The sequence below is a fragment of the Chiloscyllium plagiosum genome, chromosome 11, assembly GCF_004010195.1.
Source record: "Chiloscyllium plagiosum isolate BGI_BamShark_2017 chromosome 11, ASM401019v2, whole genome shotgun sequence".
Classification (NCBI taxonomy): domain Eukaryota; kingdom Metazoa; phylum Chordata; class Chondrichthyes; order Orectolobiformes; family Hemiscylliidae; genus Chiloscyllium; species Chiloscyllium plagiosum.
Window position 1 is genome coordinate 65,270,270 of NC_057720.1, and position 25,696 is coordinate 65,295,965.

The 25,696-nt window shown below is 40.0% G+C and overlaps 1 protein-coding gene across 4 annotated transcripts in view; it reads left to right on the forward strand.

Moving 5' to 3' along the window:
- Positions 1-25,696, forward strand: part of LOC122554483 (P-selectin-like) — a 63,548-nt gene that overhangs the window by 18,285 nt on the left and 19,567 nt on the right. For 3 of the 4 annotated variants that reach the window (XM_043699587.1, XM_043699585.1, XM_043699586.1), the window contains 13 exons: positions 2,126-2,311; positions 2,913-3,098; positions 3,215-3,400; positions 5,263-5,448; positions 7,162-7,347; positions 10,140-10,325; positions 13,602-13,787; positions 18,374-18,559; positions 18,838-19,023; positions 21,173-21,358; positions 21,495-21,680; positions 22,168-22,353; positions 22,487-22,672. In XM_043699587.1, coding sequence (XP_043555522.1) covers positions 2,126-2,311; positions 2,913-3,098; positions 3,215-3,400; positions 5,263-5,448; positions 7,162-7,347; positions 10,140-10,325; positions 13,602-13,787; positions 18,374-18,559; positions 18,838-19,023; positions 21,173-21,358; positions 21,495-21,680; positions 22,168-22,353; positions 22,487-22,672 — 2,418 coding nt within the window. The remainder of the gene's footprint in view (positions 1-2,125; positions 2,312-2,912; positions 3,099-3,214; positions 3,401-5,262; positions 5,449-7,161; positions 7,348-10,139; positions 10,326-13,601; positions 13,788-18,373; positions 18,560-18,837; positions 19,024-21,172; positions 21,359-21,494; positions 21,681-22,167; positions 22,354-22,486; positions 22,673-25,696) is intronic. The other variant, XM_043699588.1, reaches the window with a different exon arrangement.

Genomic DNA, 25,696 nt, shown 5'->3' on the forward strand with positions numbered 1-25,696 from the left:
TGTGGAACTCCACTGGTCTCAGGCCTCCAGTTTGAAAAACAGCCCTCCACAATCACTCTCCGTCTTCTGTCGTTAAACCATGTTGTATCCAATCGGAAAGCTCATCCTGAATCCTATGTCATCTAACTTTACTAATTAGTCTACCATGTGGAACCTTGTCAAAAGCTTTACTAAAGACCAAGTAAACAATGTCTACCGCTCTGTCCTCATCTGTTTTCTTGGTTACTTCCTCAAAAAAACTCAATCAAATTTGTGAGACATGATTTCCCTCTCACTATCCCTAATTATTCCTTGCTTCTCCAAATGTACATAAATTCTGTCTTTCAGAATCACCTCTAACAATTTACCCACCACCAAAGTCAGATTCACAGGTCTGTAGTTCCCAGGCTCCTCCTTACATCCTTTCTTCAACAAAGGCACAACATTAGCCACTCTCCAGTCATCCAGCACCTCATCCATAGTTATGGATAATACAAATATTTCTGCAAGGGGCCCTGAAATTTCAACACTAACTTACCACAAAGTCCTGGGATATACCAGTTCAGGTCCCAGAGATTTATCCTCCTTTATATTTTTTAAGACCTCCAGCATTTCCTCGTCTGGTTGTTATTGTGTCATCATAGTCTTACCAGACTATAGGGGCTGCTTTCTCATTATAGAGAGAAGCGACCAGTGGTTGATTTAACCTGAGAGTCACCAGACCTCAAGCGAGGGAAGAGGTTGAGAAAGAGAGTCCTTCATGGTAGTCTCAAACCGATGATGGGAATTGAGCCCATGCTGTTGGCATAACGCTGCTCCGTAAACTAACAATCCTGCCAACTGAGCTAAACCGATTCCCCTCCTCTTCTGTAATGTGAGCTGTTTTCAAAACATCCCTGAGTTCTCTAACCTCCATTTCTTTAGGTGCATTTGGTCTCCAAATGAGCATTATGACTTTCACCTTGCACCTTGTTTCTGTTCAAATAATAATAAAATGACCTCTTGAATGCTTCAATTCAACCTGCCTCCACAACATTTCCTGGTAATGTATTCTAAACTTGGAGCACTCTTCATGTGTAATGTTTGCTACTTTTGCAAATCACTTTAAATCTGTGTCCTCTCATTCCTGATACTCTATCAAGAAGTGCGGGAATAATTTCTCCCTATCGGTTGTATCCAGACCTCATGATTTTGAAAACTTCAAATCTCCTCTGAGCCCCCTTCTCTGTGAGGAAAACTGTCCCAATCACTCCATTCTAACCTTGTAAGTGAACTTTCTCATCCCGAGACCATTCTTGTGAATCTCTTCTGCAGTTTCTCTAATGTGCTTATGTCTGTCTTATTTTTGGTATCCAAAACTGCACACAATATTCCCAAAAAAAGACTTGCATTTACGTTATCTCAGGATCTCTCATGTCACTTTACATTAAATATAATGAAAATCAATTGTACTTATTGCTTATGGACCTATGTGACCACAAAAAGCTTTCCATTTTGAATTCTTTATACCCCAACTATTTGGTAGAAGAGGAGGGCTGCTTTCCCCTATCAATACATGACACATTGTGTCTATTTTGGATTACATGTAGCTATAAGCACAAATGTGTTTCTTGCTTTTTTGCAACTCTACCTTTTCTTTTTTGATTCCTTTGGGTATTGAACATATTATTCCCATGAATTTCCTTTTTATTCTGAGAACAATTTGCTGTGCAAATAAAAATACTTCTTTGGAAAAAAAAATTGTTGATGCTGGAAATCTAAAATAAAAGTGAAATATGCTGGAATTTTACAGAAGGCCAGCCAATCTCTAGAAAGAGGAAAAAAATGTTAACATGTCATGTTTCAGACTGTTTCTCATAACCAAACGCCCCACTTAATTCAGTTAACTGTTCTCTTTTAACAGTTAGTGTTAACGGTTATATGTTCACGAACCTGTTGCATATTTTCAGCATTTTATATTTAAATTTAACACTAATTTTAAAAATGGCCATATGCAAATATGAAACTAAAAAGTCCATGAATAAATACATATTTGATATATTTTTTCAGAACAGAAATATATACTTGCTGCATTTAATATCTTTGTATCTCTCCATAATCTTTCTAAGCTCTTCTTTCTCAAACAATGTTGCTATTATCGTTTTAGTTATTAAGTGTATTGACCTGGAGGCACCAGATCGAAGCTTTATGAGCTGTTTCCACTCTTACGGAAATTTCAGCTACGACTCAATATGCAATTTCAGTTGTGTAGAAGGATATGAAATAAGTACAACACAGAGGCTTCAATGTACAGCTTCAGCAGTTTGGTCTGCGCCTGTTCCAGAGTGCAAAGGTAACATACACATTGTGTTTCAAAAATGCTTTATTCTGAGACAGGCTTCACAATAATGTAACACCAACATACCCGGCCACATTGTGAATAGCAGATGGACCTGAAACATGGCAATTGAATAGCCCTTTGTTTTTCTCTGCTTAGATTACCTTGGAATTAACGAGTTTTGAGAAGATTTGTAGCTCAGGTTGAGGTTCTAGATGTAGGTTTGCTCACTGATCTGGAAGGTTCATTTTCAGACGTTTCATCACCCTACTAGGTAACATCTTCAGTGGGCCTCCAATGGGTGACGAAACATCTGGAAATGAACCTTCCAGCTCAGCGGGCAAACCTACATCCAGAATTATCTTGGAATATTTTCTACATTAAAGTACATTGTTGGGCAAAACAGAGACAACTTTAACTTATATCAAAGCAGTGTACAACAGAACTAGACATCCTTGATGCTGTTTTGAAAGCTTCAAAGTGTTCCTTTCCCCTGTCCTCACTAGAAATTGACAAGTTGCTACTTTAATGAGAACTCCTAGAATGATAGCAAATGCTTACATTTCATTGTTGCAATTTATGTACCAATATCACGATATTTGCATCTAACTTTCAGTTAAGAAATGCAGATGGTTGGAGGTTCCGCGTAAAGATACTCTAAACTGCTCCCATCCACTTGCCGATTTCAGTTACAACTCAACCTGCACCTTTAGCTGTAGGGAGGGGTATGTACTGAATGGATTAGACACACTCCAATGTCTAGCTTCTGGTCAATGGTCAGGGCGGATCCCCAACTGCAAAGGTATGCAATTGTTTTATAAGATAGCCATTTTAATATTTCTAAGATTGGAATAGATTGTTACTTTGCCACTTTTCAAGTAAATAATTTCTCTACTATCCTTGTTTTTTGTTTTGCAGTCCAAGTATGTGAAACCTTGACAGCCCCTGACTATGGCAATATGAGTTGTATCCATCCCATTGCAGACTTTCATTACAACTCAACATGCAACTTTAGCTGTAGCAAAGGATTTGCATTAAGTGGACAGAGCAGGATCCAATGTAGAATTTCTGGAGAATGGACACCGCAAAAGCCAACATGTGAAGGTACTGTTTCATCTATGTTTTGCATAGACATGCATAGATATGTCTGGCTACTAAACAGAAATCAAATTGAAAGGCAATTAGAAATAATGCTGGTAATAGAAATCTGAAATAAAAAGAATCTAGAATGAATGGAAATACAGAATATGTACATTGGTATCTCAGTATACTTGTCTAGAGATCAGTTCTAGTCTTTATCTTTCCAACCAGCAACACTTGGGCATCTCATCCAAGTAATAGTTCTTCATACTTTAGTTCAAATATTGAGTACTGGCAAGGCACTGACTCCATGAGATTTAAAGCTGATTTCTGGTTTTAGTTTCTCTCCTATCTCCTTTCATGCTGTGTCCAAGTTCACCTTGTTGGTGAGATCTACCTCCTGCTTCATTAACTCTCTCCTCACTAAACTGCTGATTACCCATATTCTCCCCTTCCTGGCACATTGGCAGTTCCCAGGTCTCTTCAGGTACTGTTCTCTCTACTTCAAATCTGCTGCCCTCATCACTCTCATGTATAAATCAACCCTTAATACCTCTGTTCTTCCATATTACCACTCCATCGCCAAACATTTTCTACTCCAAAGTCCTTGAACATAATGTCGCTTGCCACATCTCAAACTACACTCATTTTAAAAAATCATTGATTGGAACAAGCCTTGGCTGTTAAATCTATTGAGAGTCTTCCATCATTCAATTAGGTCATAGCTGATCATCCACCTCAAGCCACTTTCCTATAACATTGCCATATCTCTTGATGTCACGAATCTCTGGCAATCCAGATTTCTGTATTGAACCTGCTCAATGATTAAGGCTTGAATTTTAAAGATTCACCACCTTCTGATTGAAGAAACTTCTCCTCATCTCAGTTTTAAGTGGCCTGCTCTTCATCTTGACATTATGTTCCCTAGTTTTACACTCACCCAGCTGGGGAAACATCCTATCTGTATTCACTCCGCATGCCCTGTAAGAATTTATGGCTTCAGTTTTCAAAACTGTAAAGAATACAGGCTCAATGTCCTCAATATAATGGTGAACCTCTGTTGCATTTCCTCTATGGCAAATATAACCTCCTTAGATAAGGATAGCGAAACTGTACACAGTACTTGATTAAGGTCTCACCAAGGCTCTGTAAAATTGCCACAAAATGTCTTTATTTCTGTGCTTTAAACCCCTTGCAATGAAGGCCAACATGCAATTGTTCTTTCTTAGTAATTGCTGGATCTCCATGATGGCCTTTAATGACTCATGACCAAGATGCACAGGTCTCTTTTGATTTCAATGTTTCCCAACCTCCTGCCATTTTAAAAATGGTCTGTTTGTCTCCTTTTCCTACCAAAGGGGACAACTTACCATCAATTTACATTGTGTTCTACCTGCCATGTTCTTGGACATTCACTCAGCCTGTCCAACTCTGTTTGAAGCCACCATGCATCTTTGTAAGAATGTACAATTCCCGTTTAGTTTTGTGTCATTTGAAAATTTAGAAATATTACAACTAGTCTGTGCATCTAGGTATTTTCTAATTAACCTATTCAGAGACATTATTGTGCACCTCTGGAGTAGGTGAGACTTGGATCTCCTGTCCCAGAGTTAGGGACACTACCACTGTACCACAAGAGCCTATTAGTCTCCACATGTAATTATTTATGAAGAATGTGAATAGCTGTGGTATTAGTACTGATTCTTGCTGTACTCACTAGTTGTATCTTGCCATTTTGAGATTTGTATGTTCATTCCTACTCTCTGCACTCTGTCTATTAATCAATTCTCAACCCATACTAGTATATCTTTCACAAAGTTATTCAATAAGAAATGTTTTTCTCGTTTATGCAATGTATTATAATTCCTGATAACTTCTAATTTCAGCTGTGAAATGCAGTGAACTGAAGACACCTCAGAACCTCCTGGTGAACTGTTCTGACCCATTTAGACCTTTCAGTTACAGCTCAAAATGTGATTTTGGCTGCGCAACTGGATTAATCTTACAGGGATCAGATAGCCTGCAGTGTGAAGCTTCTGGACAATGGACAGCAGAGATACCCACTTGCAAAGGTATAGTGGCTAGCTGCAAGGTCATCTTTAATAGAATGTCTTAATGTAGCATTGGCCTCTTCTGTCAATCTCGATGTGGTGTTGTCAGAAATTGAAGAAAAATTACCAAATGGAACCTATTGATAAATGAAAGTTTTTTAACATGTTTATTCTTCAAATTATAGGTAATAAGTTCTCTATATTTATTATTAGTGGCTATTTGTGAATCTGGCAGAAGAATCATTAGATTATGGATTGGAACGGTTGGGTCCTTGTTTTTGACTGGCGCAGACTCGATGGGCTGAAGAGCCTTTTTTCTGTGCTATAGAGCTCTCTAATTCTCTGACTCCAACATGATATTGTAGTAAGACTTGATATTAGGTTAGCTCCACTAATACAAGTCATGCTGCTATAGCACGCGTTTCGTTAATGTGAATTCGCTATAACACGATTGACGAACTGGGGATACTCTTTCTAAAGCATGAACTTTTAAAGTGTGTATTTGTTATAATGTGATTCTGGCCCCATTAGTTTAAATGGTGCTGCTATTATGTGATTTTCTTATAATATGGGATTGCACAGGAACGGAATTACCGCGTTATAGCAGAACTGACTGTTCATCAATGAGAATGATTCACAAAGTACTGAGGAATTCAACGAACTTGTATGACAGAACCTGGTGTCTGCATATGTACATTACAACCATAGGCACTTGTGTGTTTGTGGGTTCAAGCTAAGCAATTCAGATGTACTATAGTGCGCTTCACTCAGTGTGTCATCCTGTCAAAGGGCAGAGCTTAGTAAAATAGAGATGGAAAGCTTTATACCATTAGGTCACATGCCACAATACAGTAATATCATTTTGAGTCTGTCATTTAAATGTGCATTGCTGTGAGACTCAACGCAACAGACATTTCTTAACCTCATCAGTTTATTCTTTGTAGATTTTCATATAACAATATCCCAAATTGTAACTGTACTAAATTGAGGTCTAAGCTGTGAGTAGTGAGAACTGGCTGATACAGCAGCTGTAGAAGCATGTGTTCTCTTCATGGACAACGTTTAAAATAATAAGCTATGGCAATGGAGCAATGATTCAGTCAAAAACTAGCAAGTTTTGAGAAGGTTTGTAGGTCAGGTTGAGGTTCTGGATGCAGCGAGCAAACCTACATCCAGTCAAAAATTCAAACATTCATCTTGACTTTTGGTTACAGCAGTGACATGATAGGCCAGTCCCTCGCTTAATGAAAATGGATTTGTATGTTGTAGTAACTCTTTGGCGAGGTTTCTCCCCACCTCTTATTGGGCTGCAATCCTATGATGATAACAACCTCCAGATATCTCATTCTCAATGTCAGCCTGATCTGATCCTCTCCCTACCTGATCTTCTTCCGAACAGCTATCACTGAGTCAGGAACAAGGGTGGGAATCTTGGCTGATGCTGTTCTCCTTCCTTGTCCAGGGATGCTAACACCAATTGATATATTTCAAACAATGCTGCAGCTGAAATCAGCTTAGCCAGCATCTAATAAGAACTCAAACTGCAATCCTTCAGGGTTACCCAGTACTACACCGCACATTGCATGTATCCACCAAGTCACAAGTTGAGCTTGCTTTTCGTGTCATCCACAAAATAAATTAAAGACAATTGTAGTTGGAGTATCTCTCAAAAATGTTTTGATGTACAATGGGTTTCACTTGTCAGTTTTACATTGGCATAATTTCATGTTTTAGCTGTTCCCTGTAGTTTACTGACGATTCCTAAACAAGGTACTATGAACTGCAAAAGCCCCTTTGAAGACTTCAGTTACGGCTCTACATGTGTGTTCGGTTGCACTGAGGGGTTTGTACTGCAGGGATCAAGCAATCTTTGGTGTCAAGCCTCGGGGCTATGGACAGCTCAGGTCCCCAGCTGTGAAGGTATCACAAAATCTGGAATCATTCTTTTCTGCTAACAATAGATGCTATTTTAAAACATGAAAATGACCTTTCTCTCTTGTAACTAATTATAGATCTTTTTTAATCAATCTGTTCAAACATGTTATAATACAACTTTGGCACTGGTGGGACTGGAAGCTAAGGCTTCTGGTTCAGAGATAGGAGCAATACCACTGAACAGCAAGGACCCTTATGAATTTAGTCCATTGGAGGTTAATTGTATTGAGGTGGTAAATATTAACTGGGGACTCACCTGGGTTCATTCATAGAGGAACTGTTTGAAAATGTGTTGTCTCCATATTTGGAGAAAGTGATGATGGCAGATGATGGGGAGTCAAAATTGAAAAGTATGGTACTGGAAAAGCACAGAGCAGGTCAGGCAACATCCAGGGAGCACGAGAGTTGATGTTTCGGGCATAAGTCTTGTCTCCATATTGTTGGGTGTACAATTTAGTGAGTATGTTTGTCTCAGCTGTAGTAATGAAGCCCTGTACTCCAGAATGACCTGTCCTCCTGTCCAAGTTGATTTAATATACCTGCAACACTGACAATGGTATGCCAATATGAAAAATCACTCAGATGTTGCCTGTTCATAAAGAAAACATGAAAACACCAATCTGGCTAATTAGCGCCCTTTCAGTCCACCCATAAGCATGAGCAAAGTGATAAAAAATATCGTAGATAGTGCAGTCAAGTGGCATTTATCAACAATGTGCTCAGCTTGAGTTCAAGTAGGGACATTCAGCTGTGGACAAAAGAGCTGAATTTTGGAGTGAGGTCAGAATCACTGTCCCTGGCATTAAGGACTGAGGGTGGAATCTCTCTGCTTTCTGGAATCATACTTAGCATGGAGCAAGGTGGTGTGATTGTTGGAGGCCAATCATCTTAGCCCTGGACATCTCTGTAAGAGCTCCTCAACCTTATACAGATGCTTCATCCAAGACCTTCCCTCCAGCACAAAGTCAGAAGTGGGTCTGTTTGTTGATGATTGCACAGTGTTCAGCACCATTTACAATTCTTCAAATACTGAAGTAGTCCCAGCTCACATGTAGCAAGATCTGCACAACACCCAGTATTGGGCTGAAAAGTGGCAAGTGACATTTGCCCTTTGCAAGTGTCAGGCAATAATTATCCCAACCCAGACAGAATCTAACCATCTCCTGTGGCATTTGATAGCAATATTATTGCTGAATCCCATGCCATCAACATCCTCGGGGTTAAAGCTGACAAGAAAATTAACTGAACGAGCCTTATAAATACTGTGACTCTAAGAACAGATCAGAAGCTGGTAATCCTGCAATGAATTACTCGCCTCCAGACTCCAAAATCTGTCCACAATCTACATGGCATAAGTCAAGGAGCGTAGTAGAACACACTCCACTTGTCTGGATGAGTTCAGCTCCAACCTCTCTCATGATATTTCACATTATCTCAGACTAAGCAATCTGATTAACTGGAATCTTTTCCACAATTTTAAACATTCACCCGCTCCATGAGTGACACACAGTGAAAGCAGTGTCTACTCTATTCCAGTCGCACTTCAACACTTGTCAACTCATACTTGACAGCATCTTCCAATCCTACAACTTCTACTACCTGCAGATACCATCACCAAACATCCCACCCAACACCAACAGGTCACACATGATCCTGATTCGGAACTATATTTTCATCCTTTCACTGTTGCTGGATCAAAATTCTGGAACTGTTTCTCTAAAAACATTGTGGGTGTGCCTAGACCATGTGGACTGCAATGATTCAAGAAAGTAGCTCATCCCTTTCTTCTCAAAGATATTTAGGGATGGTGAATAAATGTGCATAGACACACTCACATCCCAAGAACAAATTGAAAACAAAGTCATCACCAAATTTGAATAAGGCCTAGCCACAATCCTTTGCAGCAGCAATGATTCTTATCTGGGTGTTGGCAACACATCGTGGGCGGCACGGTGGCACAGTGGTTGGCACTGCTGCCTCACAGCGCCAGAGACCCGGGTTCAATTCCCGCCTCAGGCGACTGACTGTGTGGAGTTTGCATGTTCTCCCCGTGTCTGCGTGGGTTTCCTCCGGGTGCTCCAGTTTCCTCCCACAGTCCAAAGATGTGCAGGTTAGGTGAATTGGCCATGCTAAATTGCCCGTAGTGTTAGGTAAGGGGTAAATGTAGGGGTATGGGTGGGTTGTGCTTCGGTGGGGCAGTGTGGACTTGATGGGCCGAAGGGCATGTTTCCACACTGTAAGTAATCTAATCTAATCTAATCGAACAGCTATCACAGTTTAAGATATATTCTTTAAACATTATTGACGTCCAGCGCCTATTGATGCTGTAATGGATTCCAAGGTATAACTTTCTCTACCATTGTTTATTTAATGAGCTCATGGCACTAAATCCTTATGCAATATAACTGATAGCATGTGTTGCTGTTTCTTGAATAATAATTTTCCTTGGACAGTTAGTTCTTCTTGAAAATCAAAATAGGGATAGACTATTCCAGCCTTGCCAATGATACTCCACTCTTGCATTTTGAGACATTCTTGAACTACAACATCATTTATACCTATCTTATTTCCTAAACTGGAAGTGGTCAATTTCTTTCAGCTCGAAATAAAAATGCAGGTATTATTATCTTCTGAGAGGCATGCTCTGCCTAGTGTATCTGCTTGGACTATCTTTAGCCTTTCCTTAGAAGATAAGATGAGCTGTTTGAGGATAGAAGGGGAAATGTGATAAGGTTAAATTTAAGTTCTTTGAATGACTATCAAAATCATTGTTTCAGCTGTAAACTGCACAAGTCTGAAGGATCCTGAGAGAGGGACCATGAACTGCTCCCATCCCTTTGGACTCTTCAGTTACAATGCTACATGTGACTTCAACTGTGAAGAGGGGTTTATAATAAATGGATCAGGCAGTGTTCAGTGTGGAGCTACTGGACAATGGACAACAGAGACACCCTCCTGTGAAGGTACTATGCAGTCTACGGTCTACTTTTGTTACAGAACTTTGCGATTGCGCAAGGATACTGGTACTATATAATTACATTGCAATTTCAATAGCACTGGAACATACGCTGTTGTTTATAAAGTTAAAAACTGCACAACACCAAGTTATAGTCCAACAGGTATATTTGGAAGCACTAGCTTTCGGAGTGTCGCTTCTTCATGAGGTGGTTGTTGATACTCCACAACCACCTGATGAAAAAGCAGCGCTCCAAAAGCTAGTGCTTTCAAATAAACCTGTTGGACTATTGTGTGGTTTTTAACTTTGTACACCCCAGTAAAACACCGGCACTTCCAAATGTTGTTTATAAGTTATTGTTTCTGATTTAATTGTCAGTCAGCAAACCGGCATTATCAGGTTGTCTTATCAGCCACTGGTTGTCAGAGCAGATGACCACAGCAGGAGTGGCACTGGTAATAGAGTGACTGACACACCATGTCTTTTGATGACTCCCATTTGTTTGCTGCTGTATTCTAAAAGTTCAGACTGTTATCAGTGACAATCATGTTGAATAAAACAGGTAAAAACATTTACTGTTGTTCAACTATTATGAATATAAGATGTACTGTTGCAGAAATGGCACTCAATTCTTCAAGAAAAGGCAGGAAAATATTCTAAATTAATTTCAACACATACAAATATGAAATTATATCCCTTGACCTTAGTTTCAGGTATATTTGTTTTATTTTTGTCATAATCCAGTTATGTCTCAGTTATTGGAGATTACTGTCTTAGTGGGGAAATGAAAATTTCTGTAGTCCATGAAATATTGCCAAGGCTTGTGGACTGGAATAGCATATAAACTACATTTCTGGACAGAGAAAAATATCCATCCAGTTTGCCTTTTATTATCCTGGTAGTTGCATGAAACAATAATAATATTGTTCTTAACTAATTATGGCAACCCATTTTGATCAATTAAAGTCTTGATATTCAATGCCATTGAACAAATTTCTAGTATCAACATCCTGGGGTTACCGTTGACCAGAAACTGAACTGGACTAGCAATATAAATACTGTGACTACAAGTGCAGGTGAGAAGCTAGGAAAACTGCTGCAAGCAACTCACCTCCTGACTTCCCAAAGACTGATCAAATGCACAAGTAAGGGGCATGTTGGAATGTTCCCCACTTGCCTGGATGAGAGTAGCTGTAACAACACTCAAGAATCCTTACATTATCCAAGACAAAGCAACACACTTGACTGAGACCACATTGACAAACATTCACTCATTCATCACCAATGCACAGTGGCAGCAGTATGTACCATTTATGAGATGTGGTGAAAAAATTCACCAAGACTCCTTGAATAGCACTTTCCAAACCCATGACCAATACCATCCCCTCCCAAATTTCACACCATCATGACTTGAAATATGTTGCTGGGTCAAAATCCTGGAACTCTCTCCCTAACAGCATTTCGGGTATACCAATACCAAATAGACTGCAGCAGTTCAACAGACAGCTCACAACTATTTTCTCAATAAATGCTGCTCCAGGCAACAAAAACCACATTCTATGAATCAATAAAAATAAAACAGACCCAGGAATAACATGAGAAAAACGGTGACTGGTGGAAAGCATTGAGACCCAGAGGTTCAAAGTTACCTGTTCCTTCTGAGCATGCTGTGGTTATCATGGTCTGGAGTTTGCTACACTAATAACGGGGACACCATTCACCATTAGTACATGGCAAAACAGCTGGCATCAGTGCATGTGGAAATATGAAAGTCACTGTAATGGTATCCTATCCCTACAGAGAATATGTCACTGTAATTTTCAGCAATGGAATCTAGACATAGATCATTGTGATAGTGTCAACATTGGTTCCCTGTAAAACTTTATTTCCTTTGAAAAAAGTAAAGTTACAATTATAGATGTCTAAAAATTATATTTGTGTAATGTGGTATTTTTCTGTTTTTCTCTTGAATTTTTCTCCATTGATCTCATCTACATGTTGCAACTTTTATACGTGAATGTAATTTATATATTTTACAAACTGTTTTTGCTTTGCGATCTGCATGTCCCAGTTAGAATTCTTCAATTTGATAGGTTTAAAGAGCCTCTTTGCTAAGTTCAGATGGCACAGTTCCCCATTAGAGGGGTCGGATTCAAACAAACTTTGCTTAGTTGGAAATTAAACCATTAAAGATTTGTTCACAATTGTACACAAGGTGAATGACGCAAGTTGTTTCTTTGACATTCAAAACTAAATCTGCACCAATACTATCTCATATATATCAAATTACTTGTAAAGTATCTCCCAAAGTATTATTTTCTGAAAGAAATATGACTAATTTACTTTGAAGTTATGATTACTACCTGCTTCCACTGTCACCCCAGGGCATCTTTTTCATAGATATACCATATCCTCACTAAGAAATAATGGGCCAGATTACAATTCTGTACAAGTGAATGAGTGAGTTTTGAAAGAATTCAAATTTTGCTCAGTGTTTCCATAGATTCCGCTTGTATTTACTCCCTTAAAGTGTACACCTTATTCTCTTATTTCTTTGTTCTGGATGAGGCGAACTAGCTGAATTATTGACATCCTTTAGAACGTTAAAAACAACAATCATATCCACTCTCAGCCTTTAACTTTCTGGTGACAACATGTAAAATCAACATTAGGTTTGCAAATTCGTTCATAGGATGAAGGTTTCAATGGCTATTGTCCATTCCAAATGGCCCAGCAGACGTAGTGTCAAAAAACAGAAAAATTAGAATTGAATATACAAGAAAGGCAGCTTGATGACAAATGAATGCTTTTATGGATTTTTGATTTTGGTGATACGTTAGAGGAAGCTGATCCAATTTACTTTACTGCTCACCCTAATATTCCTCGAATTTCCCATTTGTTTCCATTACGAATGACTAATAACATCATGGAAACCATAATCAAAAAATTTTAATCCAGTCTAAACATTTTGAACATCGTGTTTTTGCATAGAACCATGACTATATTTATGCAGGAATATGCAAGTTCTAAGTGAATGTCCAGGAATCAAGGCATACAAGGGGTAGGCAGGAAGGTGGAATTGAAATCCAAGGTTAACCATGATCGTATTAATTGGTAGAATCAGCTCTATGGGCCCTATAATTTACTCCTGCTTGTATTACTTGTGTTCTTGTATAAAGATATTTAATGCACAAAATTATACTTTGCTACACTGTTTAGGAAAAGTTTAGATACTCATGCAAAAAGTGGATTTAAATTTAAAAATTGTGAACTTTTATTTCAGTTTCAAAATGCAAGTTACTGACACAGCCTGAATATGGGGTGATGAACTGCTCCCATCCCATTGGGGAATTTAGCTACATCTCAACATGTCAGTTTTGGTGTTCTGAGGGATTCTTGTTATCTGGAACAAACTGGCTCGAATGTGACGCATCTGGACAATGGACAGCAAAGACTCCAACATGCAAAGGTAATAGAGGCCACCTAACAATCACTGACACTGGGTTTTTTTCATATTCCCAAAGATGAAATTACACAGTGGATCATGTTTCTATTTAAGTGGAAGATATGTAGAAAGACCTCCATTTCTCTGCCTGCTGGATGCAATTTTCAGAGTAACATAGGAACCTCCTATACATGAGCTCAAATCTGGCTGTGACCATGGGTGTGGGCAGTTTGACAAGTAATCTATCTGCTTTTCCCAGCAACTTCCATTCAGTACCCCAGCAGATGGTCATAATTTTAAATTGCAATGAATTGGCTGAAAATCCCAAGTTTTCCCTATCATCTTGTCCCTTTCCTGCAATCTGTCCACTTTGTGCCTTTGATTTTGACAGGAAGTTTGGGTTGGGTTTCTGTTGTCTCTCGGGCACAATTATGAAGCTTTGTAACATTGTTGAAGATAGTTATTTTGATGAAAAGTTAAACAAAGGCCCTGACAATCTAACTCAATTCAGATGAATCCGATGCATTCAACAGGGAATGGGAAGTTCTAATTGCTTGGTTCTTCCTGTGTAAAAGTTTCCAATTTGCCTACATAATGTAGTCACCATGCTTCAAATTTAACTTATCTTATTTGAGACGTCTGAGAGATGTGATATGGTTCTATAAACAGGAAATACATTACTTTCTATTTGTTGTACTTCCTCTCCTAAAGGCACTAACTGACACTTGCTGAAGCATGTATGCTGTCAGCACTGTAATGTAAATGGTCATTCTTTGTCTGTGAATGTAGATTATGATTCCAGGCTATTTAAATTAGAGAATACTACATGATCTGCACCATGTCTTCATCTATTGAAAGTGCACATGTTTTCCTGCCAGGCCTGACCTTTAACTCTTCCTAGCCCAGATTACTGCAACCAAACACAGCAAACTTCTACTAGAATAGTTTAGATTTGCTAAAAGAGCACACTTGGGATCATTTCTGGAAGATCTTAATTTTATACTTTTAGTTTGTGCTGGAGCTATCACTTTTCCGACTAAAATTCTCTGAAGAATTCGCAAGCAGATCTGAGGAATTACTAATGGGGCATATTGACCAGAGTTCAGAATTTTACAGTTATGTTTTTTTCTTGTTTATGTAATGTAAGCATTACTAGCAAGGCCAACATTTATTGCCCATCCATAACTGACCTTGAGAACGTGTTTTTTGTCTACTACTTTAAAGCACTGCAGCTGCAATTAGGAAGGGAGTTACAGGATTTTTACTCAGCAACGATGAATAAAAAAGGCAATATATTTCCCAATCAGGAAGATGTGTGACTTAAACATATATAAATGTATGAACATAGACCTAGGAAATAGAGTAAGCCATTCAGCAACTCAAGCTTGCTTTGCCATTTGTTAAAATCAGTGCTGAATTGATTGCGGCCCATACATCATTTTACTGTCTACTTAGCTATTCCTTGATTCCCTTATTAGTCAATTAACTATCTATCTCTGCCTTAATATTATTCAATGATTCTGTCTCCATTAGTCTCTGAGAAAGAGAGTTCCACAGATTCATGACCCTCTGAATGAAATAAAAAACTTCTCATCTCCATCTCAAGTGAGAACCCCCTTATTTTAAATATAGTCCTGTGTTTTGGACTCTTCCATGAGGGAAGCATCCTTTCAACATCTACCCTCTCACGATCCTTCAAGAACTTACATGTTTCAATATATTTGGTATCACACCTGCTAACATCCAATCCCTCCACTACCAATGCTCAGTGGCAACATTGTGTAACATCTAAAAGATGCATTGCTGAAATTTTATCAAGGTTCCTCACACAGCACCTTCCAAACACGTGTCTACTTCCATCTAAAAGGACATAGGAAACCCACCTCCTTCAACTTCCCTTCCAAGCCATTCGGCATCCTGACTTGGAAATATATTGCTATTCCTTCACTGTCACAGGGTCAAAATCCTGAAATTCCCTTCCTGTTGGCATTGTGGGTCTAGCTACAATAAATGGACTGCAGTGATTCAAGAAGGCAGCTCTCCACCAACTTCTCAAGGGCAGCTAGGAATGGGTAATAAAAGGATATCATTCAGCCAGTGATACTCACATCTGATGAATGAAAAAAATAAAAGCCTGGGGCGGATCTTGCAGATGGTAGTATTTCTATGCATCTTTTGCCTTGTTCTTTTAGGTGGTGGAGGTTGCAGATTTAGAGATGCTGTTGAACTTACCTTGAAAATTTTCTGTAGTGCATCTTGTAAATGGTTTACACTGATGCTAAAGTTCCACTGTGTTGGAGAGGGTGAATGTTTAATATGGAGTACCTGTCCAGCAGGCTGATTTGTCCTGAATCAAATGGAATGTTGTTGCTGCATATTAACCAGGCAAGCAAGCAGTATTCCATCAAACTCCTGATTTGTGCCTTAGGATTTGAGAGGTGATTTACTCACCTAAGAATTTTCAGTCTCTGGCCCAAGGCCACAATATTTGTGGTTGGTCCAATTAAATTAAATTAAAGGTCCTGATGAAGGGCTTTTGCCTGAAACGTCGATTTGTCTGCTCATCGAATGCTGCTTGACCTGCTGTGCTTTTCCAGTACAGATGCTGGCTCTAATCTCCAGCATCTGCAGTTCTCACTTTTGTCCAATTAAATTCCTTGTCAATCTTGATGTCTAAAATGCAGATGGTGGGGAATTCAGCGGTGGTAATACTAACGAATGTCAAAGAGAGGTGGTTAGATTCTTGCAATGGCAATTGCCTGGCACTTACGTGGTGTGAAATTTGCTACTTATTTGCGTGACGTTATGCAGGCTGCATGCAGCCATGCACTGCTTCATTCCCTGAGGTATTGAACAATGTGCAAACATCAGCAAACATTCTCACCTTCTGACCTTATGATGGAGCGAAGGTCCATCGATGAACAGCTGAAGATAGTTGGGTCCAGGATGCAATCCTGAGAAACTCCTGCAGCATTGTCAGGGAACCGGGTTGATTGGCCTTTAAAAATCACAGCCACCTTTTCACATGCTAGGTATGACTCCAGCCAGTGGATAATTTTCTTACCAATTCACCTTGACTTCAGTAATACCCAGGCTCCCGAATACAACACTCAGGCAAAGGCTTCCTTCTGCCATAGGCAGCCACTTTTAACTCACTGCCCGAATTACGCTGTTTTATTCATAGTTGGACAATGGCTGTAATGAGATCTTGAGTTGTGTTGTCCAGATAGAACTCACACCTTTATCAAATGGGGGATCAGGCTTGGGGCCTGAATAACCTCTTCCTGCTCCAAACTGATCTGTTTGTAAATCTCAGGAAGAACGGATCAAGCTGAAGCATTCACCTAGACGTTATGGCTGAAGGTATATGCACATGGCGAAGTCTTCTCTTTTACACTATGAGCTTGTCCCTCCTATCACTGAGGGAATATTTGTGGAACCTTGTCATCTCAGGGTGTCAGTTGTTTGTCATTCACCTTCAGGGTGTAACGGAACTGAGAGCCTTGATCTGATTCATTCTTAATGGGTCACTTAGCATTGTCAATGGCTTACTATTACTGCTGATTATCAAATAAATAGTCCTGTACTGTATCTTCAGCAGGTTGACACTTCAGTTTTAGATGTGACCAATGCTTCTCCAGGCATGATTTCCTCCACCCCTCAACAATAAACACTTCAATTTCATGAAGTCAAGTGGCTCTAAATTTGCCACTTTCAGGATATGACTTCATCCTGTAACTTAGCGCATGCCAGAAAAGTCAGGCAGTGTCCTAGTTTCCAATTAACTGTTCAGGCAAAATCTAAATCCAAAAACAGAAAAACCTGGACAGAAACTCACTCAACTCTGTTGGAATGAGAACCGTGGACCAGGAAGTCCCACCCAACAAGAGCTGCTGGTCAGTCTGAGGCCCAGCAGCTTCAGAACTCAATGGTGCCACTTTGAAGGTGGTGACTGTTCCTGGGACAACATCCCCCAGGCTCCCACGATGAAGGGTCATCCATGGAAAAGGGAAGTATTAACTGGGGGAATCTCACAGGGTGGGGGGACATGGAGAAATAGGGACATGGGATTGGAAACAAGGGCACAGCAGTTGCTTTCAGTGGCCACACCTACCCACAGTGAGTTGAATCTGTCAATCATGCACCCATTAGTGCAGGTTCTGGGATTATGTGACTGATGCTGAAATAATTACAACCTGGGGGGGAGATATGTCCTGAAGATCACTAATTGACTGTTTAAATGACTGAAAAATGTGTTGCTGGAAAAGCGCAGCAGGTCAGGCAGCATCCAAGGAGCAGGAGAATCAACGTTTTGGGCATAAGCCCTTCTTCCTGAAGAAGGGCTTATGCCCAAAACGTCAATTCTCCTGCTCCTTGGATGCTGCCTGACCTGCTGCGCTTTTCCAGCAACACATTTTTCAGCTTTGATCTCCAGCATCTGCAGTCCTCACCTTCTCCCTATTTAAATGACTGACTCAGTTGGTGGTTGGGTGGGAAATGGATCTTGGCCTTCAGTATACTGTTGAACCAAGTTCACTTCCCACCACTGGCTGGGAAGATCCCGCCAAGTCTGTTTAGGTAGCACGTTAACTATGTCATTCATATTCCAGCCATGAAGTGCAACGTGCTGAAGAGTCCAGACAGAGGAACATATAACTGCTCCCATCCAATTGGAGACTTCAGTTACAGATCATCGTGTGACTTCTCCTGCGCTGAAGGATTTACATTGATAGGATCAGAGAGAGTGGAGTGTGGAGCTTCTGGACAATGGACAGCACAGATTCCCATGTGTAAAGGTATTGCCTGCACCAAATTAATAGACAATGCACTTTATGTTTTGTAAAAACATGGTTCAATATCTACAGTAGTTTACACATTAAACCTAAGCTCCACTTTACAAATGAACTTTTCAATACAAAATTTTGTTGTAGCTGATTATTTTAGAGTAAATTTAGACTGAAGCAAAGCCGTCAATAAAGCTGACTACACATCTGTACTATTTTAAGGTTGAGAAAACATTTAGTTTATCCCATTTTTCAAAACTCTAAACGTAAATGCTAATTTTGTATTTCAGTTGTAACCTGTCAGACACTGACTCAGCCTGAACAAGGGACAATGAACTGCTATCATCCCTTTGGAAATTTCAGTTACAACTCAGTCTGTGACTTTAACTGTACAGAAGGTTATGTACTACAATGGTCTGACAAGCTTCAATGTCAAGCCAATGGACTGTGGACAAAGGAGATTCCAACCTGTAAAGGTATTGAAGAACTTTATGTTTATCATCAATTTAAAATTATTTGTTTCATTAAGACTTGGAGGTGCTGGTGTTGGATTAGGGTGCACAAAGTTAAAATCACCAGATTATAGTCCAACAGGTTTATTTCGAAGCACTACCTTTCGGAACACTGCTCCTCCATCAGGTGGTTGTGGAGGTTAGGTACTCATGTTACTTGGCCAACATGGTCGATCTCATACGTTGCAGGCAAGGAAGCCCTGAGGCATGGTACATTGGCGAGACCAAGTTGACGTTATGACAATCGATGAATGGATGCTGAACAACAATCACCAGGCAGGGGTATTCCCTCCTAGTCGGAAACACTTCAGCAGTCTGGGCTTTGGGCCTTTGGGCGACCATCCTCCAAGGTGGACTTTGGGACAAACAACAATGCAGAGTGGCTGAGCAGAGGCTGATACCCATGGGAATGGCCTCAACTGGGACCTTGGGTTCATGTCATACTACACGTGACCCCAATGCACAATACACACACTCTCTCACTCATTCATCACACACACTCACACAAGCGCACACGCAGGCCCTCCCTTTTACACAAGCTCTCTCTCATATGCACATACATACACGCCCCACACTCACACCAACACATACACCCTCTCACACATACCCATCACACTCACACATACACTTAACCGAGCTTACACACACACTTTCTCACATGCAACCACATCCACACGCACACTCAATCTGTCACTCCTACATGTGCACACATATAAACTTATGGGGTAAATTTCTTTTTACAGAATTACATTTTATTTTGCTCAAAAACTAGATGAATCCATGCAAAACTTTGCAAAACTATACAGAGGGTTTGTCAGTCTGACATAGCATTGGGACACAGACAGACTTCACACCTACTGTTTAAAAACTTGAGCTATATTGAGAATGTAATTTAAAGGAAGTTCTGGAATTTACATATTAATGAACAGAAACCAGCATATCCCACTACAAAAGATGAAAGGTTTATCTAAGATTGTTTACTGTATCACATCTTCATGACACTGGACTCCTTTGGCTATAGATTTTGGGAGCATGATCTTAGCCTCCACAACCACATGATGAAGGAGCAGCACTTCAAAAACTAGTGCTTCTAATTAAACCTGTTTAACTATAACCTGGTATTGTGTGATTTTTAACTTTGTTTTATTAAGCATGGAGAAAGTGAGGACTGCAGACGCTGGAGGTAAGAGCTGAAAAATGTGTTGCTGGAAAAGCGCAGCAGGTCAGGCAGCATCCAAGGAGCAGGAGAATCGACGTTTCGGGCATAAACCTGAAGAAGGGCTTATGCCCGAAACGTCGATTCTCCTGCTTTATTAAGCATGTGCAAACATACATATTAGGGGCAGTCATCAACCAATGTCACTCAAGCCTGCACTGCCATTCTATAAAATCTCCAATAAAATAGTCAGATATGATTTCCCTTTCATATTGTAGACTTTACCTGATGAGCTTAAACTTAGTTAAAGTCCCCTACTATAATGTATAAAATAACAGGTTCTAACATTTTCCTCATATAAATTTTTCATTAACTGACCTATGCTTTCCTGCTTTCTGTCTTCCTCCCTCTTTTGAATAAAGCAGCTACATTCGCTATTTCCATCCTATGGTAATCTTCCCTGAATCTGGGGAATTTTGGAAAATTAAAATCAATGCATCAACTGTCTCACTAGCCACTTCTTTTAAGACTCCAGGAAGAAGTTGATCACGATCCAAGGAATTGTCAGCCACAGCTTCGACAATTTGCTCAGTCCCACTTCCTGGTATTTGTAGTTTTCTGGAGTCCCTCCCTTCCTTCCATTTACTGTTTATAGGTATTTCTGGGATACGATTTACATCCTTTATGGTGAAGAGGAATGCTAATACCTATTCAATTCACCGGCCATCCCTTTAATTTCCATGATTAATTCCCCATCCTGGCCATGTTGCAGTGTTCCAGCTCAGTACAGACTGGAGGACCAGCACCTCATCACCACTTGGGCACTTTACAGCCATCAGGACTCTACACTGAGTTCAATAACTTCAGGGCATGAACACAATCCTCGGTTTTTATGCACGTGTGCTTCATCTTTTAGAGGCCTGCTGCATTTAAATTTGTAAATCATTTCAATTTCAGCTATAAACTGTCAGACACTGTCTCCTCCTGAACAAGGGACAATAAACTGTTCTCATCCCATTGAAGAATTCAGTTACAAGTCAACATGTGATTTTAACTGTGATGAAGGATTTGTGCTGAATGGTCGAGACAAGCTCCAGTGTCAGGCCAGTGGACAATGGACGGCAGACACTCCCTTATGTAAAGGTACTGGAGAAATTGATACGCAAAACTGAAAATGCTCATATTACATCTGTATTATTTTAATGTTGAAAAAATAATATACTGGTGGTATATCCCATCTCGCATTATTCTAATTATAAATTCTCATCCTGTATTTCAGCTGTAACCTGTCAGACACTGACACTGCCCGAACGAGGAACAATGAGATGCTCCCATCCCATCAGAGACTTTAGTTACAATTCAACATGTGATTTTAACTGTGATGAAGGGTTTATACTGAATAGCTCAGGCAGACTTCAGTGTCAAGCCAGTGGACAGTGGACAGCACACACTCCCACCTGCAAAGGTACTGATGAACATTAGATGACGCATCAAATATTAAAATGATATACCAAAGATGCAACAACCCCAGTTGCCTGCACACCTGTAAAATACTGAGTACTTCCAAACCAGTTCAGCCTTCAAAATTTTTAAACATCTATCATTGATAATGTAATCTTGTATTTTAGCTATAATCTGTCAGACACTGATGACAACCTGAAAGCAGAGCTATCAATGGCTTCAATCCCACTGGAGATCTTCATTACAACTGAATCTAATACACTAACAACTATGTAGATTTAATTTTTAGGGAAGTGGGTGGACTTCAGTATGTAATAATAAACTTGCTCCATTCATAATGTTGTCACTCATCAAATGAATATTCCTTTCTAAGTTTGGCTTTAAATTTTTCAGTCAAAGCTGGCTTTGCCTTTCCAGCTCTGTATCTTTACCCATGCACATCAGGCGTCACATGTTTAAAAATAAACTGAGATTCCAGTCTTGTATTTCAGCTGTAACCTGTCAGACACTGACACTGCCCGAACGAGGAACAATGAGATGCTCCCATCCCATTGGAAACTTTAGTTATGATTCAACATGTGATTTTAACTGTGATGAAGGGTTTATACTGAACGGCTCAGGCAGACTTCAATGTCAAGCCAGTGGACAGTGGACAGCACACAGTCCCACCTGCAAAGGTACTGTGTTTATTTCTGAGAGATAACAAAACTTTTAAGGAAAGCTGGTTTTAGATCCACAATACTGCGAGAAAAGTATTCAGTTTGTGCCATATTCCAACGTCCTAATTTAAGTTCTGATCCTTTATTTCAGCTGTAACCTGCCAGACACTGACGCAGCCTGAACAAGGAGCATTGAACTGCTCCCATCGCATCGGAAATTTTAGTTATAACTCAATATGTGATTTTAGCTGCAATAAGGGATTTGTACTGCATGGGTCAAAACGTATTCAGTGTCAAGCCAATAAAGAGTGGACAGCACAGATCCCTAACTGTAAAGGTACTGGAGAATTTTACATAGATTATCATTTAAATTAATGGAAAGCTGTTCTGTATTTGAAATTGTGTGTATTTCAATGAATGTTATAAACTCAAAATGTACCTAAATTCATATTTACCTAAATTTGAAATTTATATTCAACTGTGAGCTGTCAGAACAAATTCAACCTGAATGACCTGCACACATCCCAATTGAGATTTACATTAAACTGTGCTGAAGGATTAGCCATGTATGTGTTAGGCATACTTCACCGCTGTGATCACACTGACCATCAGTTGTGCAGTTGGAATGTGCACTAATGCTGTAACATGCATTAACCACAACAATAACACTGACATCCATGTGAGCAAATGGGAAATCACACAGGCATAATACGTTTATAAAATACAGGACAACTTCAGTCCTGCCAATTAACATCCCATCAGACTACTCTCAATTATCTGCAAAATGACGGTATGGGTCACTGACAGTGTCATCAAATAGCAAATGATTAAAATAAGTAAATTCTAACCACAGGAAAATAACTATAAAATAGCAACATACAACTTTACTAGTTAAAACTCTAACTCCCTTTAAAGTCCTACACATACATACAGACAGATACAAAAATGTGGTTGTATTGGGTGGAGAAGAAAATCATTGGAGAATCACACAGTTCAATAGCACTACAGGCTTGGATAACATCTTCCTTTTCTTCCGAAGAACCTCTACTCTCCAACGTCCTTCCTTCCTGAATCACATTTTTTTTGCTTAAGATGCAGGGAATTTATACATTAATTATTTAATGTCACAGTCACTGGTTAGAGGCAACAGCTCATAGTAAATGGTGGGAGAGAACAATTGACTGTCTTTAGCCCTGAGTCACTTGCTGCAGAGAACTATAGAGGCAAATAGAACATAGAACATAAAACAATACAGCGCAGAACAGGCCCTTCGGCCCTTGATGTTGCGTCAACCAGTGAACTATTCTCAGCTCATCCCCCTACACTATCCCAAAATCATCCCTGTGCTTATCAAAGGATTGTTTAAATCTCCCTAATGTGGCTGAGTTGACTACATTATCAGGTAGGGCATTCCACGCCCTTACCACTCTCTGCGTAAAGAACCTGCCTCTGACATCTGTCTTAAATCTATCACCCCTCAATTTGTAGTTATGCCCCCTCGTACATGCTGATGTCGTCATCCTAGGAAAAAGACTTTCACTGTCTACTCTATCTAATCCTCTGATCATCTTGTATGTCTGTATCAAATCCCCTCTTAGTCTTCTTCTTGCCAGTGAGAACAGGTTCGAGACTCTCAGCCTTTCCTCATAAGACCTTCCCTCCAGACCAGGCAACATCCTGGTAAATTTCCTCTGCACATTTTCCAATGCTTCCATGTCCTTCCCGAAATATGGGGACAAGAACTGTACACAATATTCCAAGTATGGCCGCACTAGTGTTTTGTATAGTTGCAACATGATATTGTGGCTCCGGAACTCAATCCCTCCAGAAATGAAACCTAACACAGCATATGCCTTCTTAACAGCAATATCCACCTGGGTGGCAACTTTCAGGGATCTATGTACACACACACACACACCAAGTATGGCATCCAGGTAACCTGATACAATTGAAATGAATGAGAATCAGCAGGAGTGAAGGTTGTTAGGTTTGTTGGGAGTCAATTGTCTCAGTCCCAGTGCATCACTTCAGGAGTTACTATGGCTATTGCGATCAGCCCAAGCATCTTCAGTTGTTTTATTAATGACTTTTCCCCCCCACTCCCATACCACTGAGATTGGATGTGAGGATGTTCACTGAGAATTGCAGTGTGCAGATCCATTCAACAACAACCACCACAATTGTAATGGTGTAGCATAACACCTGAGAGTTTACAGAAGAATTATAAAGTAACATTTTGACAGTAAGCCACACAAGGTGATATTAGTGCAGATGAGCAAATGCTCGATCAAAGCAATACATTTTAATGAGCAACTTAAAGGAAGAAAGAGAAGCAAAAAACTTTAGGGAGAGCCTTCTAGAATTCAGGGCCTAATGCAATTGATAGTGTGGCCACCAATATTTGAGCAATTAAGAGGATAGAATTAGAGAAATATAGATATCCCAGAATCCCTACAGTCTGGAAATAGGCCATTCGGCCTCACAAGTGCACATCGACCCTCCAAAAAAAAAATCCCATCTAGCCCTGTAACCCTGGGCTAACCCACACATCCCTGGACACTACAAGCAATTTAGCATGTCCAGCAACCTAACTTGCATATCTTTGGACTGTGGGAAGAAACCGGAGCACCCGGAGGAAACCCACACAGAGACAGGGAGAATGTGCAAACTCCCCACAGTCACTGAAGGCCGGAATGGAACCTGGGTTCCTGGCACTGTGAGCCACCGTGCCACCCCAAGGGATGTCTGAATTTGAAGAAGATTAATTTACAACTCCTTAGAGAACAAAGTACTGCCTGCTCAGTAGCAGCATGATTTGGATAGTATTCAACTTTGTAAAGTGGCATGTATCAAGGGATTGCCAGACAATTACAATCTCTAAAAAGAACAAGTCTAAACATTCCCATCTGGACAATCAAGGGTTTTGAATCCCACATCATTAATGTCATGGGACTACAATTGAGCAGATGTCAGGGGTAAGATGGAATGCACCCCAATTGCTTGAAAGAGTGCAGCTCCACCATACTCAGGAAGTTTTACTACATTCAAGACAAAGTAATCTTTGTACTCTATTCACCACCTTAAATGTTGCTACCTGCACTCGTAGCCTGTGTCAGTAAAAACTGGGGGCACTTGGAAGTTTCTTTGTATTCATTTAAGGTGTGAGCTGAAAATGTGTTGCTGGAAAAGCGCAGCAGGTCAGGCAGCATCCAAGGAACAGGAGAATCGACGTTTCGGGCATAAGCCCTTCTTCAGTATTGAGGGAAGTGTGTCCAGCAGGCTAAGATAAAAGGTAGGGAGGAGGGAGTTGGGGGAGGGGTATTGGAAATGCGATAGGTGGAAAGAGGTCAAGGTGAGGGTG